At 47.8% G+C, this 17,061-nt stretch overlaps 1 protein-coding gene across 7 annotated transcripts in view; it reads right to left on the reverse strand.

Moving 5' to 3' along the window:
* Positions 1–224: 224 nt before the first annotated feature.
* Positions 225–17,061, reverse strand: part of CHDH (choline dehydrogenase) — a 29,776-nt gene continuing 12,939 nt past the window's right edge. For 6 of the 7 annotated variants that reach the window (XM_064367207.1, XM_064367206.1, XM_012460754.2 and 3 more), the window contains 7 exons: positions 7,197–7,958; positions 6,398–6,549; positions 5,554–5,683; positions 4,394–4,528; positions 3,486–3,628; positions 2,854–2,956; positions 225–2,100 (listed from right to left, as the gene is read on the reverse strand). In XM_064367207.1, the coding sequence (XP_064223277.1) occupies positions 1,682–2,100; positions 2,854–2,956; positions 3,486–3,628; positions 4,394–4,528; positions 5,554–5,683; positions 6,398–6,549; positions 7,197–7,899 (1,785 nt within the window). In that variant the 5' untranslated portion in view covers positions 7,900–7,958 and the 3' untranslated portion in view covers positions 225–1,681. Of the gene's footprint in view, positions 2,101–2,853; positions 2,957–3,485; positions 3,629–4,393; positions 4,529–5,553; positions 5,684–6,397; positions 6,550–7,196; positions 12,161–17,061 lie in introns of those variants that run through there. The other variant, XM_064367209.1, reaches the window with a different exon arrangement.

The following is a 17,061-nucleotide window of genomic DNA, read 5'->3' on the forward strand; positions in this document are numbered from 1 at the left end:
GTCAGGCCCCCAATGTCTATAAGCCACCTTAGTCCCCTCCGATCCCAGCAAAGCTTGGAATCCCCCAATTCGCTCCTGTCCTTACTCTGGGCCTAGTACAGCGGTTTCCACGTAACAACGCTTTTCTTCCCAGCCCTTGATGGTGGATGTGGATGTCTTTGGAAGAATCCTAGTGCATTTCATGTTCCTTACCTCGTCGGATCAATCTGGAGAAGGCATCTCAGTTCAAATGTAAGTGACTGGATTACTTTATTGAATGGTAAGAAATTTAAAGAGCAAAGAGCTGTTGTAAATGCTCCTTGTGTCTTTTTTTCCTCCAAAACTCCAATCTTGAATTTTTCTTTCAGTGGCATTTCTACAGGAACAGGGTGTGCATGGCTGTGCTTAACAGCGCTTAACTGCGTTTTCCATCCTGGTCTGTTCCTGTGGACGTCTAGAGAATAAGAATTAACCAGCCTTGTCCACTGCTGGGGCAGCTCAGGCTGCCAACTCATTTCCCAAGCCCAATATGAGGGAGTCCTTTCCCTCACACTAGCTGCTTCAGTAGGAAGCAGTGATCTGGTATATGGGGTTTGCTCTGGGTTTCTGCATTTCTTGGTAAAAGGAAAACCTTTTAAAATGCTAAGTCATGAAACCTTTGGTAGTGAAGCCAAGTGGCATTCCCTCCAGACTCCTGTCTCCTGTCTCCTTGAATAAGGTCCAAAAAACCTCAGGTTTTTTTTTTTTTTTTTTGAGACAGGGTCTCACTCTCACCCAGGCTGGAGTGCAGTGGTGCAATCAGGGTTCACAGGAACCTCGACCTCCTGGGCTCAAGCTATCCTCCCGCCTCAGCCTCCCAAGTAGCTGGGACTGTATTAATTTTTTTTTTTTTTTTTTTTTTTTTTTTTCAGAGACGGTCTCACTATGTTGCCCAGGCTGGTCTTGAACTTCTGAGCTCAAGTGATCTTCCCAAAGTGCTGGGATTATAGATGTGAGCCACTACACCTGGCCCTGGTTTAAGAACCAGAGATTCAGAGAGGTGGGCCACAACCCTCTCAGAGTGACCCAGCTGAGCCCCAGTTACCTGCCTGACTCTAAGAGTGAAATTAGGAAGGGAGAAAGGGAAAGCCAGTTTTTCTACCAGAAGGCAACTTTCCCCTCTGATCAGGGACACCGGGGACTTATGTGCCAGCCCAGGCTGAACTACTGTGTGACTCTTTGCCTCAGCTAAAGCTTGCAGCTCAAGGAGGAGGATGCCCCTTCCTTGGTGAACCTGTGCAAATCTGGTAGGCACCCAGCTTCTGTGCATGCCCTGGGAAGAAACCACTCCCCTGGGTTAGAGAACACCACGTGAACACAAGACAAAGGATGCGGCAGGAGTTAACCCTCCTCCCCTGCTGTCCCTCCAGGAGGCAGGGAGGAGCATCTCAGCCTGAATGCTGGCCTTCCCCAGTGGCCCACAGGGAAAGTCTGGGGAAAAGGAGCTTGATCCACTGCCCAGTATTTGTCTCATTTCCCAAGAGTTTATCCCATTCTCAGCCTCTGAGTAGGGATAAAAGGAGAGGTGTGATAAGTAGCCATTCTCAGCCACCTGGATCCTAGGGTGCTAGACAGTTTCTGGAAGGAGCCTGGGAGCAAGGGCTGTGCTGGCCCTCTTGGCTCATCAGGGGGCTTCCCCAGTCATCCTCCAGCAGCAACTGTCTTAGCGCTGGGTGGCCAGCGTCCTGGGCTTATAGACAGGGACGTCTTTGTCCCAGAGTGCAGGCCGCCCTTTGATAATGTCAGCTGCCTTCTCTGCAATCATGATGGTGGGGGCGTTCAGGTTGCCGCTGACCAGGCTGGGCATGATGGAGGCATCGACAACCCTGAGGTTTTCTACCCCGAGGACCCTCGTCTGTGGATCCACCACGGCGGTGGGATCAGATGGCTGGCCCATCTTACAGGTGCACGAGGGGTGGTAGGCACTGTCGGCTTTTGCCCGCACAAAGGCATCTATCTCTTTATCTGATTGAACATGGCTTCCCGGCTGGAGCTCTTTCCCTCGGAACGGAGCCAAGGCTTTCTGTGCAAAAATTTCTCTGGTGAGCTTCACACACAGACGGAAATCCTCGACATCGGTTTCTGTTGAGAAGAAACAGGTGAAAACCCCTCCTTTTGCCATGCTGGCCTCACCGGAAGATTTATGGCATGGAGAAGCTCTGTGAGCTGTCTGAGGAGATGGTGTTTGGGGACAAAGTTCAGGGCCATGGGGGACTGAGCCAGCAGGCTGCTTGTCACCTGCTGGTTAGACTTCATAGCTGGTTAGACTGTACTGTGCAGCTCAAAGGCAGCATCCTACACGGATACAGCCTGCCCAGAGGCCCAGGTTGAAATCAGGGGTCTGACTTATCTGTAGGATAGGGATAAGAACACACACCCCGCCTCTGCCACAGGGTTGCTGTGAGCACCCTGCAGCCATCGCTGGGCAAAACCCGCCCCGTGGGCAGTGCTCATTTTTGCTGCATGCAAAGAGGCAGGCCCAGGAATGGAATGTGCTTTTAGAGGCTGCTTAGAGTAACAATAGGAACAATGCTCTAGCTACAGACCTGGCACCCGCATGGTGCGGTCTCCCTCACCTCGTGGCAGATTGTTCTCAAAGATGCAAATCTCCCGTGCTGTCTAAAATGAGGCCCTGGGGTTATTTCATGTGTCCCAGGACACGAAAGGGCTGCTAAAGCAAGTTTACAGCCTGAAGTGATGGGGCGGGGGATGACAGAGGGTCACTTTTGTCTTGGAAAGTGTAGTCCAAGGGTATGATTCAGGGACAAGCAGCAACCTCACAAGGCATTCGTTTGTTCAAGCCCAGGGCCAGGCAGACTCAGGTGGCTGAATTACCTGTTGACAAGTAGTTGGGCTGGATCACAGGGTGGTCTTGGGGATTGGCACTTCTCAGTTTGAGCCAGCCCACACTCGTGCCCCGCATGGTCCCCACGTGTACCTAGAAGAACACAGAGGAAGCAGTGATGGTCCCTCCATAGACATCCACAGTGACCTCTACCGACCCTGGTTTACCTGCAGGGTGGGCCTCTGCTTCCAGAGTCAGTGGGGAGCAGAGGCATGTTAGCATTTGCCCACATGGTACCCACCTCCACAAAGGGATTACAAACCACCTCGGTGAATCACTCTTTCATCCCGGCCTCATACTCCATGGCTCAAAGCTTTCAGAGGTGGTGATCCCAGGGCCAAGTCAGCACCCCCGTTTGTCCCATTTCTGGCACTCGAGACCTCGTCTGCATGGACCATACACTTGGCACGCACCACAAAGACTGACTCGCTGGCCTCCCTCCCTGCTCCTCTCCCCACCCAGACATGCTGGACAGCTGGAAGGCAGGGGACAGGCCTCTATGCCCCCAACTCTGCAGCCATGTGGCACCAGGGAGAATGCTGCCTTGAAAATGAGAGCATCTTCCTTCCTGGATGGTGGGAAGGAAATACCCCAGGGAACCAAGGCTCCTCCCCCTGCTCACCTGGTAAGCCTCCTGCTGCGTGGGGACCCGCCCATGGTCAATCACTTGGGATGGCAGGAAATGGAACTGGATATCCGGGTGGGGGACCCCGGGTTGGCTGCGGATGAACCCACCTGTTTCCAGATGGGCAGTGGCTCCCTCCCCTGAGGAGCAGAAGAGGATGCAGAAGAGCCAGTCAGGGCGTGGCAGGTGGGCCAGCTGCTCCTGGCTTCCCTCCTGGTGACTGGACCCAAGTCCTGTCCACAACAGTTCACCCCTGACAGGAGGCTCACACAGCACCACACCATAAAATGTCAACTATTTGCCTAAAGTGGGGGCATCAGCTCTGCCCTCTACCTGGGCCAATTCTGCCACTGCCAACACCGCCTGCTTTCCTGGCTCTTCCCACCACCTAGTTCAGCACACAGTGCATAGTAGGTGTGTAAGAAATACAGGCTGAGTGGATGAGCAGGATTTCAAACTACCATTTCCTGGCCCAGGTGCAGCTAGAAATCAAATGGAAAAGGTTGAAAGATGAATGCTGATTCTGCAGTCTAGCCCCAAAGTCTCCTCTCTTTCTCTCCACCTTTTCTCCCGGCTCCTTGGACCTCACCTGCTGTGTAGCACTAGGCCATCCCTGCCCATCTGTAAGGAAGAGCAGCCCCTAAGCCCTGAGGATTCTCACCTTGAGCAGGCCCTGGGCCAAGCTCCTTGGCATGTGCTATTGCTTCTGGTACTCACTTCAACCCGTCAGGTTGAAACTGTGCATCCCCATTTTGAAGATGGAAAGACTGAGACTCAGGGCTAAGGTAAATGGCATAGTTCAGCATCAAACCCAGCGCACAGTGGCCAGAACCCTTGCTCAGCTCCTGAGGAAGGAGGTCTCAATGCTCACAGTCTCCTCCCAGGTTACCGATGAGTGTGCTCACCTGTGAATTTCCAGAGCCACTCCAGACCAATGCGGGCCTTCCGCAGGGGCTTCTGTGCTGAATGGAGGGTGATGGGGCGGGTGCATGCCTGCTGAATGTAGATCTCCAGGTGGTCTTGCAGGTTCTGGCCAACCCCTGATACGGGAGGGAATGGGTAAGAAAATGGCTACCAAGGGAGCTCAGTGGCTTCTCAATATCCCCCTGGTTTTGAAAAATTCTCCCCTATTCACTTATCTTCTGGACCAAGCAGGAGCTCAGTTTAAAGACTGGTCTCGGTTTAAAGGCTGCTTCTCAGAGACACCATCCTTGCACTCCTGGCCAAGTATGGCCTGCCTCGGATGCTACCAAGGCCGCCTGTCCTTGTCACTTACTCCCAGGGCAGCCTCTGGGTGCCCCTTGTCAGCCCTGCTCAGCAGCCCCCTCCATGAGGGCAGGGCCCACACCTTCAGCAGGCACTGCTTGGTTAGCAGTGGCTGGATGGTGATGGCCAGAGAGGCAGAGAGCAGCCCCATAAGGAGGAAGCAGCCCTGTTGTGCTATGCAGCCCTTGCATGAGTTTATCCAAGCCTTTGGGCACACTGGGCAGGTCACTGTCATGAAGCAGCACTTCCCCAGGCCCCTCCTGATGAAGCCTAAATGCACAAAGGCCCAGCCCTCCTGGAGTGAGGTTATCAGGGAGGGCAAGAGACAGAGCCTGGCCCTCAAGGGCATCAGAGACAGACAGTTTATAAAATCAAGTTTAGGTCTTAACAGGGAGAGCAGGCTCTGGAGCACTGAGCTGACCTCATTCATGCTCAAGGCAGCCGGCGAGTCCTGTGGATGGAAGGATGAGGCCCGGACCCCTCTCACCATAGAGCTGCCCTGGTGACACGCCCATGGCTGACCCAGTGGGACTTCACGGGCAGATGCTCCCTGCTGCAAGGCGCCCTTCTCCAAGTGAAATAGGATGGCCGGGGAAGAGAGAGGGAAAACAACACAAGGCTCGGGGCCCAGGGGTGACGAGGTCCAGTGAGCCCGGGAGACCTTCAGGCTCACGGGGACGATGTGACAGTTCCAAGGAGCGCTGACTACCACCACCTCCCCACTCCATGCTATTAAGATACACTAAGCCATTTGCTGAGCAGAGACAGCCCCTGGGGAGCAGTAAAGAAGGGGGCTCACCAGGCAGGTGGCATACCACAGGGATGCCCAGTTTCTTGAGGTCGTCAGCATTCCCGACGCCTGAGAGCATGAGCAGCTGTGGAGAGTTGATGGCACCTCCGCTCAGAATCACCTCCTTGCTGGCGTAAGCCTGGAAGAGGCAGAGGTCCGGCCAGGTCACACTCCCCAAAAAGCCAGCTCTTCTCCTGACTCACAGACCAGCGTCCTGCTCTAACCGGCACCATGAGAACACAGCCTTGGGATGTGGAATCCATGTGGCACACTGGGACATGGCAACTGCTGTACAGCACCTGCTCACAGGCCCCAGAGCCAAGGAGAGGAGGCTCACTGAGTCACTATTTGAAAGCAACCAGCAGGTGCAACTACAGCTAGACAGTAGTGATGGCCTTAGAAACAGGAGGGGTCGGCTTACATGAGATAAATGAAAGCAGACATTCAAGTGAGTGGTCTAAAGCAAGCACTAAACCAGATCTACACGTGAAGGTGCAAAACAATCTGACCCCCTGCCAACAATGCAGAAATATAAAGTATGATCACATATATGGGTTTAAAAACCTCTAGTGTAAAACTATAGTTTCCTGTGAGGTCAGTGCCCTGAAATGGTGTGGAAGGCTCTGAATTAGGCACGCACACAGGGGCCCTGACACCACGGGCCCTCTGCAGGTGGTAGGACTGGGGGCTTCCTCACCTCCACCAGCCCACTGCCACCAGCTGCTCACTCCCCCATCACGGGTACGAGCATACAGGGCTGGGGGTGAGGGCGTGAGTCCTGCCCCCTCTGAGCTGAACCACCAGGGTCACTCCCCACTCCCTTCTGCCAGGACCCCAGCTGCAGTCCACTCACCCTGCAGCTCTGCCCATTCTTGACATAGTCCACGCCCACTGCACGGGTACCCTCAAATAGCACCCTGCTCACAAGCGTCTGGGCCTCGGCCTTGAGGTTGGTGCGGCTCAGTGCTGGGTGCAGGTAGGCACAGGCCGTGCTCCACCGTTTGCCTGTAGGATGGAGTGAGGTAGTCAGGCATGGCCCCGCCCTCGCCTGGTACCTGGGCAGGAGGAATGAGCTGGGAAAGAGTGGATATGCCCAGCTCTGACTGCAAGACCTGCCTTTGAAGCTGGGACAGAAAGAACCTGCTCTACAGAAGTCCATAGCTGCCTGGGGTGCCCTGGACACAGGTGGAAAAGTACCCTTCACCCTCAAACAGGAAGACAGAGAGACCAGGAGCACGGCCAGAGGGCTGAGAGCCTTAAAGAGGCAGGCAGGAGCCCTGGGTCAGCCCTGGCTTGCCTCTGAGCAAGGCCTTTCACCACTCAGTGTGCCTCAGTTTCCCCATCTGCAAGTCCCTAGAGGACTTTGGGCTGTCTGTCCAGAGAGCTGATTCTCCATTATCCACACAAACGGGGACCAGAGGTGCAGAGAACACCAAGGTCACCATCGTGTATCACTCACGGCTCTGGGTTGTATTCTGCTGGGGTGTACTGAGCCACATCCCTTCCTGCTCATGCCAGGCTCAGTGTGCCCATGCCTCCTGACCATGCTGGAACCAGGAGCCCAGAGCTTAGGCCGACACGGGCGGGAGCTGGGGTAGGGAGCAGTGCTTTTAAAAAGAGAAAAGACAGGTGGATGGGAAGGGAGGCCACACCTTCATGGATGGTCATGTCCATCCAGCCGAAGCCCTCCTGCTGGAAGCCGTTCATGTCCTCGGTGAGCGGGTAGCCAGCCTGCTGCGTTGCCTCCAGGAACGCGCGGTGCAGCGGGTGGTTGGTCTTGCCCCGGGACACCCGCAGCGGACCATCGGCGCCCCGGTACAGGTTGGCGCCCAGCTCGTGGCCCTGCGCCTTGCGGAAGTAGGGCAGGCAGTGCGCGTAGTCCCAGCCGAGGGCGCCCTGGCGCTGCCAGCGCTCGTAGTCCTCGGCGTGCCCGCGGACGTAGACCATGGCGTTGAGGGAAGAGGAGCCACCCCAGACGCGGCCGCGCGGCCAGTACAACACGCGCCCGTCCAGGCCCGGCTGCGCCTCCGTGTGGTAGCACCAGTTGTACCTGTCGTCGCACAGGTTGGCCACCAGGGCCGCGGGCATGTGGATCTTCCACGAGAGCCGCTTGCTCCCCGCGCGGAGGTCCTTGGGCCCTGCCTCCAGCAGCAGCACGCGCTCGGCGGGGTCCTCCGTGAGCCTCCCGGCCAGCACGCAGCCCGCCGAGCCCGCACCCACCACCACGTAGCTGTACTCGTCCCGGATCTCGGAGCCCGCGCTGGCCAGGGTCCGGGCACCCGGGGGGTGCTGCCGCCCCATGGCTCCCAGTGCCAGGGCTCTGGGCCGGCCCAAGCCTCGTAGGAGACACCACATGCTTCTATCTAGCCCAAGTCCTCTGATCTACGGAGGGGAATGCGATGACTCAATTCTCCCTAAAATAGGAAAAGGAGCTTTAAAAATCTTAAATCGGCATGCACGTGCAGAATCGGTCCCAAGCTGGGGCAGCCACACCGGTGTGGCAAAGCTCCAAGGCATGCTCACCAACGGCCTGCCAGGGCAGGGTGCAGCAAGCCCAGCCCGACGGTGGCTGCTTAAAGAAACGAGGAGGAGGAAGTGAGGGGCACACAGGATTTTCAGAACTGTTTTGTATGTGCCAGGATGGACAGACACAGGATGGTGGGTGGGGCAGCAAAAACCCCTCCCCCAATTGAGAGGTAAAATGCTTCCCTGTGCTGTGTGTGCGTGAACCTGGAGACTGGGCTGGAGTCCACCTGCCGGAACGCAGGGGAGCAAAGGGCTTTCCAAGGGAGAGAGAAAACAGGGTACTTGTTCTCATCCGTTCAAGACAGCAGGCTCGGCCCCTACCTCGTGCTAGTGCTATTTCCTGCCCCACCCAGTTCCTCTAGCAATACACAGAAAGACATCTACTCTCAAAACTGATGGTTTAGGCTTGGGAGAAGGACAACACTCAAATAACTGAAGGAAGATCAGCATGAGAGGCAGGAGACTGCAGAGCTCAAAGACTGACCTGAAGGGGCCATGGGGTAGAGGGGTTTTAAGCAGGGTCAGGGTCAGAGCTACACTCTTCAAAGATCACTCTGTAGAATGCTAGCATCTTAACACAAAAATGGCAATAGCTTTCAAAGGGCCCTTTCCTAACAATGTTCAAATCAATCTCCACATAGTGTACAGAGGTAGAAGAAAAAAACAGGATATGCCATGAAAACCTCCACTAAAAAGAACACCTGATAACGCCCCACCCATGAGGCTCAGACCAACAAGGCCTGCCCAAGACTGAGGCTGAAACACAAGGAAACCCTGATAAATCCCACCACCCCTTCCACAAGCCCTGCACCAAGTAACAACAGCCTACCACTGGAGTGCAGAGGCTCTATCCTCCTCCTCCTGCATTGCACAGGCACAGGAGATAGAGGTGGCGGAGCCTCCTGAATCCTGTGTCTGAGACTGCTGGAACACTGAGAAGTACTCTTCGGAGCTCCAGGCCCCACACCACGCCCCACCCAACAACACTCTACACTAACAACCCAACAGAATGAAAGGCAGGCTCTTTGCTAGGCATACTATTTACCTCAGTCTCCACTATCTCATTACACACAAGGTCTAGCATTCAATAAAAAAATTAGGATACAAAAAAGCAAGGCAAATAAATGGCTCCTTATCAAGAGATAAAGTAGTCAACAGAAACAGACCAAGGAGTAATGTATCCAGATGTTAGAACCCATCAAACAAAGACTTCACAATAACCAAGGTGAACATTATAAAGCTACAGTTGAAAAGGTGGACAACATACTGAACAGATGGGAAATTTCAGCCAAACATTGAAAACTATAAAAAAAAAACTGAAATGCAAGAAAAAATATGATGTTAGAGATGAACAATTTTTAATTGGATACAGCAGAGAAAACAATCTGGAAATATAAAGAGAAGAAAGAGTGAAAGAGGGGAAGAGAGAGAGAAAAAACAACCAACAATTCTGGGACAATATCAAACTAAAGTATGGATGACTGGAGTCTGAGAAGGAAATAGTGGGGAAGGAGGGCCGGGGGAAAGAACAGAGAACAAGGGAGGAAAAGTATTTGAAGAGAGAACTGCTGAGACCTACCCAAAAGTAGTGCAAGACAAAACACTATGGATTCAAGAAGCTTAGAGCATCCCACGCAGGATTAGTACAAAGAAAAATACATCTAAGTACATCACAGTTAAGTTGCTGAAACTCCAAAATAAAGAGAAAATCATTAAGTAGCCAGATAAAAAGAAACATATGCAGAGGGATCAATGTAACAGTGACAGCAAACTTCTCAGAAAACATGCAATCCAGAAGATAATGGAGTGACAACTTTAAATACTGAAAGAAAAAAGAACCTCTACTAGTTTACTGAAATTGAAAAATTATCTATAACCAGGAAATACATCTTTATAAAGTAGATAATTTAGATGAAATGGACTAATTACTTGAAAAATACAAGCTGTCAAACTCACATAAGAAGAAACAGACACTCCGAATAAGCTAATATCTATTAAAGAAATTGAATCAATAATCGAGAAAGCACCAAGCTTGACAAAGCTCACTAGTAATTTCTATCAAACATTTAAGGAAAAAATTATATCAGTACTCTACAGTCTCTTCTAGAAGACAGAAACAGAAGAATTACTTCCTGACTCATTCTGTGAGGCTAGCACGATCCTAATATCAAAACCAGACAAAGACATTACAATTAAAAACAAACTACAGGCCATTATCTTTCATTAACATAGATAAAAATATTAGAAAATTGAATCAAAGTATGTACAGAAATAATTCTATACCACAACCAAGTAGGCTTTATCTCAGGTATGCAAGAGTGGTTCAACATTCAAAAATGAGTTAATGTAATCTATCACATCAACAAGCTGAAAAAGAAAACTCACATGATCATATTAATAGATACGGAAAAAGCATTTGACAAAATTTAACATCCATCAATGACAGAAACTCTTAGTAAACCAAGAGTAGAAGGAAACTTCCTCAACTTGGTAAAGAATATCTATAAAAACCCTACAACTAACATCATACCTGGCAGTGGAAAACTCAAAGCTTTCCCACTCACACCAGGAACAAGGCAAGGATGTCCTCTGAACCACTCCTTTTCAGTACTGTACTGGAAAAGTCCTATCTAATGCAATAAGACAAGAAAAGGAAATAAAAGGTATACAGATTGGGAAGGAAGAAATTAAACTGTCTTTGTTTGCTAATAACATGATTATTTACGTAGAAAATCTAAAAGAATAAACAATTCCTGAATTAATAAGCAATTATAACAAGGTTTCAGGATACAAGGTTAATATATAAAAGCCAATTGCTTTCCTACATACTAGCAACAAACAAGTGGAATTTGAAATTAAAAACACAATGCCATTTAAATTAGCATCCCAGGCTGGGCACAGTGGCTCATATAACACCAACACTTTGGGAGGCTGAGGTGAGGGGATCACGAGGCCAGGATTTGAGACCAGCCTGGGCAACAGCAAGACCCCATCTGATACGGTTTGGGTTTGAGTCCCTGTCCAAATCTCATGTCGAATTGTAATCACCAATATTGGAGGAGGTGACTGGATCATGGGGGCAGACTTCCCTCTTACTGTTCTCATGATATTGAGTGAATTCTCACGAGATCTGGTTGTTTAAAAGTGCATAGCACCTCCCCCTCCTCTCTTTCTTCCTCCTGCTCCAGCCATGTAAGACATGCCTGCTTCCCCTTCCCATTCTGCCATGATTGTAAGTTTCCTGAGGCCTCCCCAGCATGTTTCCTGTAGAGCTTGTAGAACCATGAGCCAATTAAACCTCTTTTCTTATAAATTACCTAGTCTCAGATAGTTCTTTATAGCAGTGAGAGAACAGACTAAATACACCATCCCTACAAAAATAAGTAACTAATAAAAAATAAATTAGTTGGGCATGGTGGTACATACCTGTAGTCCTAGCTACTTGGAAAGATGGCTTGAGGCTGCAGAGAGCTATAATTGAGCCACCACACTCCAGCCTGGACTACTGCACCTCAGCCTATGTGACAGCAAGACCCTGTCTCTAAACAGATAAGCACCCCAAAGAAATACTTAGGTATAAATCTAACAAAATATGCATGAGATCTATATGAGGAAATCTATGAAACTCTGATGACATTTAAAAACTAAATAATGGAGAGATATTTTATGTTTGTGAATAGGAAGGCTCAATATTGTCAAGATGTCAGTTCTTCTCAACCTGATCTACAAATTCAATGCAGTCCCAGTCAAAACCACAGCAAGTTATTTTGTAGATATTAACAAACTGGTTCAAAGTATATATGGAGAGGCAAAAGACCCAGAATGTCCAACATAATACTCAAAGTGAAGAGCAAAGTTGGAGGACTGACACTACCCAACTTCAAGATTTACTATAGAGCTACAGTAAACAAAACAATGTCTTATTGGTGAATAGATCCACGGAACAGAACAGAAAGCCCAGAAATAGACCCATATAAATATAGTCAACTGATGTTTGACAAACCAGCAAAGACAGCACAATAGAGCAAGGAAGTTTTTCCAACAAAGGGAGCTGGAATAACTGGACACACACACACACACACAAAGTAAATACAGACAAAGACCTTATGCCCTGCATAAAAATTAACTCAAAATGGATCACAGACCTAAATGTAAAATATAAAACTATAAAAATCCTAGAAGATAGCACAGGAGAAAGAACACCTAGATGACCTTGGGTTTGATGATAACTTTTTATATTACAACACCAAAGGCACAGTACACGAAAGAAAGAATTGACAAGCTGGACTTCAATCAAATGTGTGTTTTCTACTTTGCTAAAGACACTATCAAGAGAATTAAAAGACAAGTCACAGACTAGGAATAAATCTTGGCAAAAGATACATCTTATAAAGGATTACTATGTAAATATACAAATAAATATATTCTTAAAACTCAATAGCAACCTGATTAAAGGATGGCCCAAAGACCTTAAAAGACACCTACCAAAAAAGACAGGCAGATGTCAAAGATGCACATGAGAAGATGCCCCACATCCTGTGTCATCAGGAAAAGGCAAATTAAAACAGTGAGACATTGCTACATACATATTAGAATGGCCAAAATCCAGACACTGACAACATTAAATGCTGACAGGGATGGGAAGCAACAGGAACTTTCATTCGTTGGCGGTGGGAATGCTAAATAGTACAGCCACTTTGGAAGACAGTTTGGTGATTTCTTGTACAAATCAACACACTTTTACCATGTGATCCAGCAACTGTGTTCCTTGGTATCTACCCAAAAGAGCTGAAAAATATGTCCACACAAAAACCAGGAAATAAATATTTATAGCAGTTTTATTCATAATTGCCCAAAGCTGGAAGCAACCAAGACATCCTTCAGTAGGTGAACAGATAAACTGTGGTACATCCAGTCAATGGAATATCATTTAGTGCTAAAAAGAAATGAGCCAGGAAACCATGAAAAAACAAGGAAGAAACTTAAAAGCATATTACTAAGTGAAAGAAGCCAATTAGAAAAGGCTACAAACCACATGAGTTCAAAGATATTACATCCTGGAAAAGGCAAAACTATGGAGACAGTAAAATGATCAGTGGTTGTCAGGAGTTGGGAGAGGGATAAACAGGCAGACCACAGAGGATTTTTAGGGCAGGAAACTACTCTGTTTTCTGTATAGTGGTAGATAAAGGTCATTATACATTTGTCCAAACCTATAGAATGTACAATATCAAGAGTAAACCCTAATGTAAACTATGGGCTTTAGGTGATAATGATGTGCCAATATAGGTTTGTCAGTTGTAATGAATATACCACTTTGGTGGGAGGATGTTGGTTAATGGGAGGATTATGTATATGTGGGGGCAAAGCCTATATGGGAAATCTCTTCACCTTCCTCTCAATTTTGCTGTGAGCCTAAAACTGTCTTTTTAAGAAGTATTTTTAAAATATAATAGAGCCTGACTCCATTTTTGATGTGTGACTACTGACTACTTTCACGCTCCACCCCTCCCTCTTCCCCTCTTGCCCCATAGCTGGGCAAGTGAATAAAAAAGCCCTGGCGTTCTTGCCCCAAGTATCAATGGGGAGGTTCGAGTCATACAAATCCAATTCATGTGTGGGATTGTCACCTCGACTCCACTCCCTAACCATAACAGAAACCAGGAACACTTGCCCTTTCCTTCACAGACCAGCCATGGCAGACCAGCCTGAGGTGCTTGCCCTGCTCTCCCTATGAAGCTCCGTTATATGAGCAGTAAACCTTATTGTGGCCACTTGGTGCGTGTGTGATGTCTTTAGTCTCAACTTTCAAACCAACTTTGGGTGGTGGGGGGCTGATCCCACCCTCCATGGGCAACCACAAGACAAAACAATACCACTTACAAGAGCATCAGGAAATATGGCATGCTTAGTGATAAAATATACACAGGACCTATTTACTTAAAACTACAAAATACTGACAGAAGTTAAAGATGACCTAAATAAATACCATGAACAGGAAGACCCAATGTTGTTATGATGTCAATTTTCCCCAAATTGATTTATAGATTCGATGCAATGCCAACCTCAGCAGGCTTTTGTGTGTGTGTGTGTGTGTGTGTGTGTGTGTGTGTGTGTGGAAATTGAAATGCTGATTTCAAAAGGTATATGGAAATACAAAGGACATAGAAAAAGTTGTAGTTCAGTTGGTCATACAAAGAAACCCCACACAGCTGTGAAAATGAAGGAAACATAGCACCTCACATCATGTGAATGAACCCTAAAAATATATTCAGCACACAAAAGGAAAATTACAGGAGGTTGTGGCCTGAATGAGACACTATATATATGTATGTATATGTAGTCACATATATATGCATATATGTGAAGTTTTAAAACACGCATTCATATGTGCACCAAATATCGGGGTCCCAAAATATATGAAGCAAACAATGAGAGATTTGAAGGGAGAAATAAACAGTCCTACAACAATAACTGGAGATTTCAAAACTCAGATTTCAATAATGGATAAAGGCCAGACAGAAGATCAATCAGGAAATAGAGGAAAGAGGACTTGAATAACACTATAAACCAGTTGGAGACCTGACAGATATATACAAAACATTCACTACAACAAGAGAATCCACACTTTTTCCAAGTGCACATGGAACATTCTCCAGGAAAGACCATATGTTAGGCAATGAAACAGGTTTTAATACATCTTACAAGACTGAAATCAGGGAGGGGAAGAGCAAGATGGCAAAGAGAGGGCCCCATCAATCGCCCCCTTGCCCCCCATCCCCACAGGAACACCAAGTTTGACAACTAGCTACATAAAGGGAACAATTTCGTAGCAACCAAAAATCAGGCACCAGCTTGGCCACGGTGGAGGAGAGCACCAGGAGGGCTCTTGGGTTCCCTGATTCCAGGCCTTAGCTCTTAAATGGCCTTTCCGGACCAACCCTGGGTCAGAGGGGAACCCACTCTTCTGAAGGGTGAGTCTCAGGCCTGGCAGCATTCACCACAAGCTGGCTGAGAGCCCTTGAGCCTTAAGTGAATACCAGTGGTATCCGGACAGTACTCCCAGTAGGTCTGTGGTGGTGGCCATGATGTGAGGCTCCTCTGCCTGCGGAAAGGAAAGGGAGCAGTAGAGAGGACTGTGTCACCCTGTGTGAGTGCCAGCTCAGCCGCAGTACAATAGAACACAAAGTAGGTTTCTAAGGTTTTTGACTCCAGTCCCTGGCTCCCGGACAGCATCTCTAGACCTGCCTGGGGGGCGGGGGGTGAAACTTGCCACCCTGAAGGGAAGGCCACAAGCCTGTCTGGCTTCACTGCTGGCTGACAGTAGAGCCCCAGGGCCTTGTGTAAACACAGGCGGTAGCCATGTAGTGGTTACAGCATGCCTTGGGCGAGACCCAGTCCTCCACTGGCTTCAGGTCTGACCCAGCGCAGTCGCTGTGGTCGTGGCCACAGTGGTGCTTGTGTCACTGTACCTGTAGCTCCAGGCAGCTCAACGCAGAGAGAGACTCCATTTATTTGTGAAAAAGTAAGGGAAGAGAACAAGAGTCTCTGCCTGGTAATTCAAAGAATTCTTCCAAATTCTTCCAAATCTTATCCAAGACCACCAAGGCGGTACCTCTGAGAGTCTGCAAGAAGCACAGCGTTCCTGGGCTTGGGGTGCCCTCTAATACAGACACAGCTTCGATCACAACACTCAAGAAAGCCTCCATTAAAAAAAAAGAAAAAGAACAAACTTAACCAAAAGCTAGCAGATGAAAGAAATAAAGATTAGAGTGAAGACAAATAAAACAGAAAATAGAAAAACAATAGAATCAAAGAAGCCAAAGTTAGGTCTTTGGGGGAAAAAATAAAAATGACAAACCTTTAGCTAGACTGACTTAGCTAGATTGACTAAGAAAAATTAAAAAAAAAAAAGACTCCAATTAGTGAAATTAGAATAGGTAAAATAAACACTTTACTGCATCAAAGGGCACAATCAAGAATGAAATGACAACCCATACAAAAGAGAAAATATTTGCAAATCATATATCTGATGACATTAATATCTAGAATTTGTCAAAAACTATAACTCAACAACAAAAAAACCAAATAGAAAATGGCCAAAGGACTTGAATAGACATTTCTCTAAGAAAGAAACACAAATGGCCAATAAACACATAAAAAGACGCTCAACGACACTAGTCATTAGGAAAATATAAATCAAAATCACAGTGAAATACCACTTCAAACCCACCAGGATGGCTATAATAAAAACAAACAGGAAAGAAAAACAATTGCTGATGAGGATATGGAGAAATGGAAACCCTTGCACACTGCCAGTAGGAATGTAAAACTCTGTAAAGTCTGTAGAAGACGGGTTAGCAGCTCCTAAACACAGACCATGAGGTCCAGTCATTCCACTCCTAGGTATATACTCTAAAAACCTGAAAGCAGAAACTTGAACAGATACTCTTACACCAATGTTTACAGCATCATTATTCACAACAGCAAAAAGGTGGAAACAACTCCAATGTCTATCAACAGATGAGTGGATAAACAAAATGTGGTATGAACATACAACGGTATGTTATTCAGCCTTAGAAAGGAATGAAATTCTGGCACATGCTACAACATGGCTGGACCTTGAAAGCATTATGCTAAGTGAAATAAGCCAGACACCAAAGGACAAATATTGTGTGATTCCTCTTACATGAGTTACCTAGAACAGGCAAATTCATAGAAACAGAAAATAGATTAGAGGTTACCAGGGGATGAGAGGAAGGAAAACAAGGAATTACTCTTTGGGGGAACAGAGCTTCTGTTTGAGGTGATGCAAAAAAAGAATTGGAAACGGATAGTGGTGGTGATGGGCGTACAACACTGTGAATATACTTAATGCCACTGAATTATGCTTAAAGTGGTTAAATCGCCAACAAAATCCTACATGCAACTGAATTCTGGATTTTGTTAAGTAAATCAAACCTATGAGGGAGAAAGGTATAAAGGAACTTA

Source organism: Aotus nancymaae, unplaced genomic scaffold (assembly GCF_030222135.1).
Source record: "Aotus nancymaae isolate 86718 unplaced genomic scaffold, 86718_ANA_hifiasm-v0.15.2.pri h1tg000067l, whole genome shotgun sequence".
In the NCBI taxonomy this organism is placed as follows: domain Eukaryota; kingdom Metazoa; phylum Chordata; class Mammalia; order Primates; family Aotidae; genus Aotus; species Aotus nancymaae.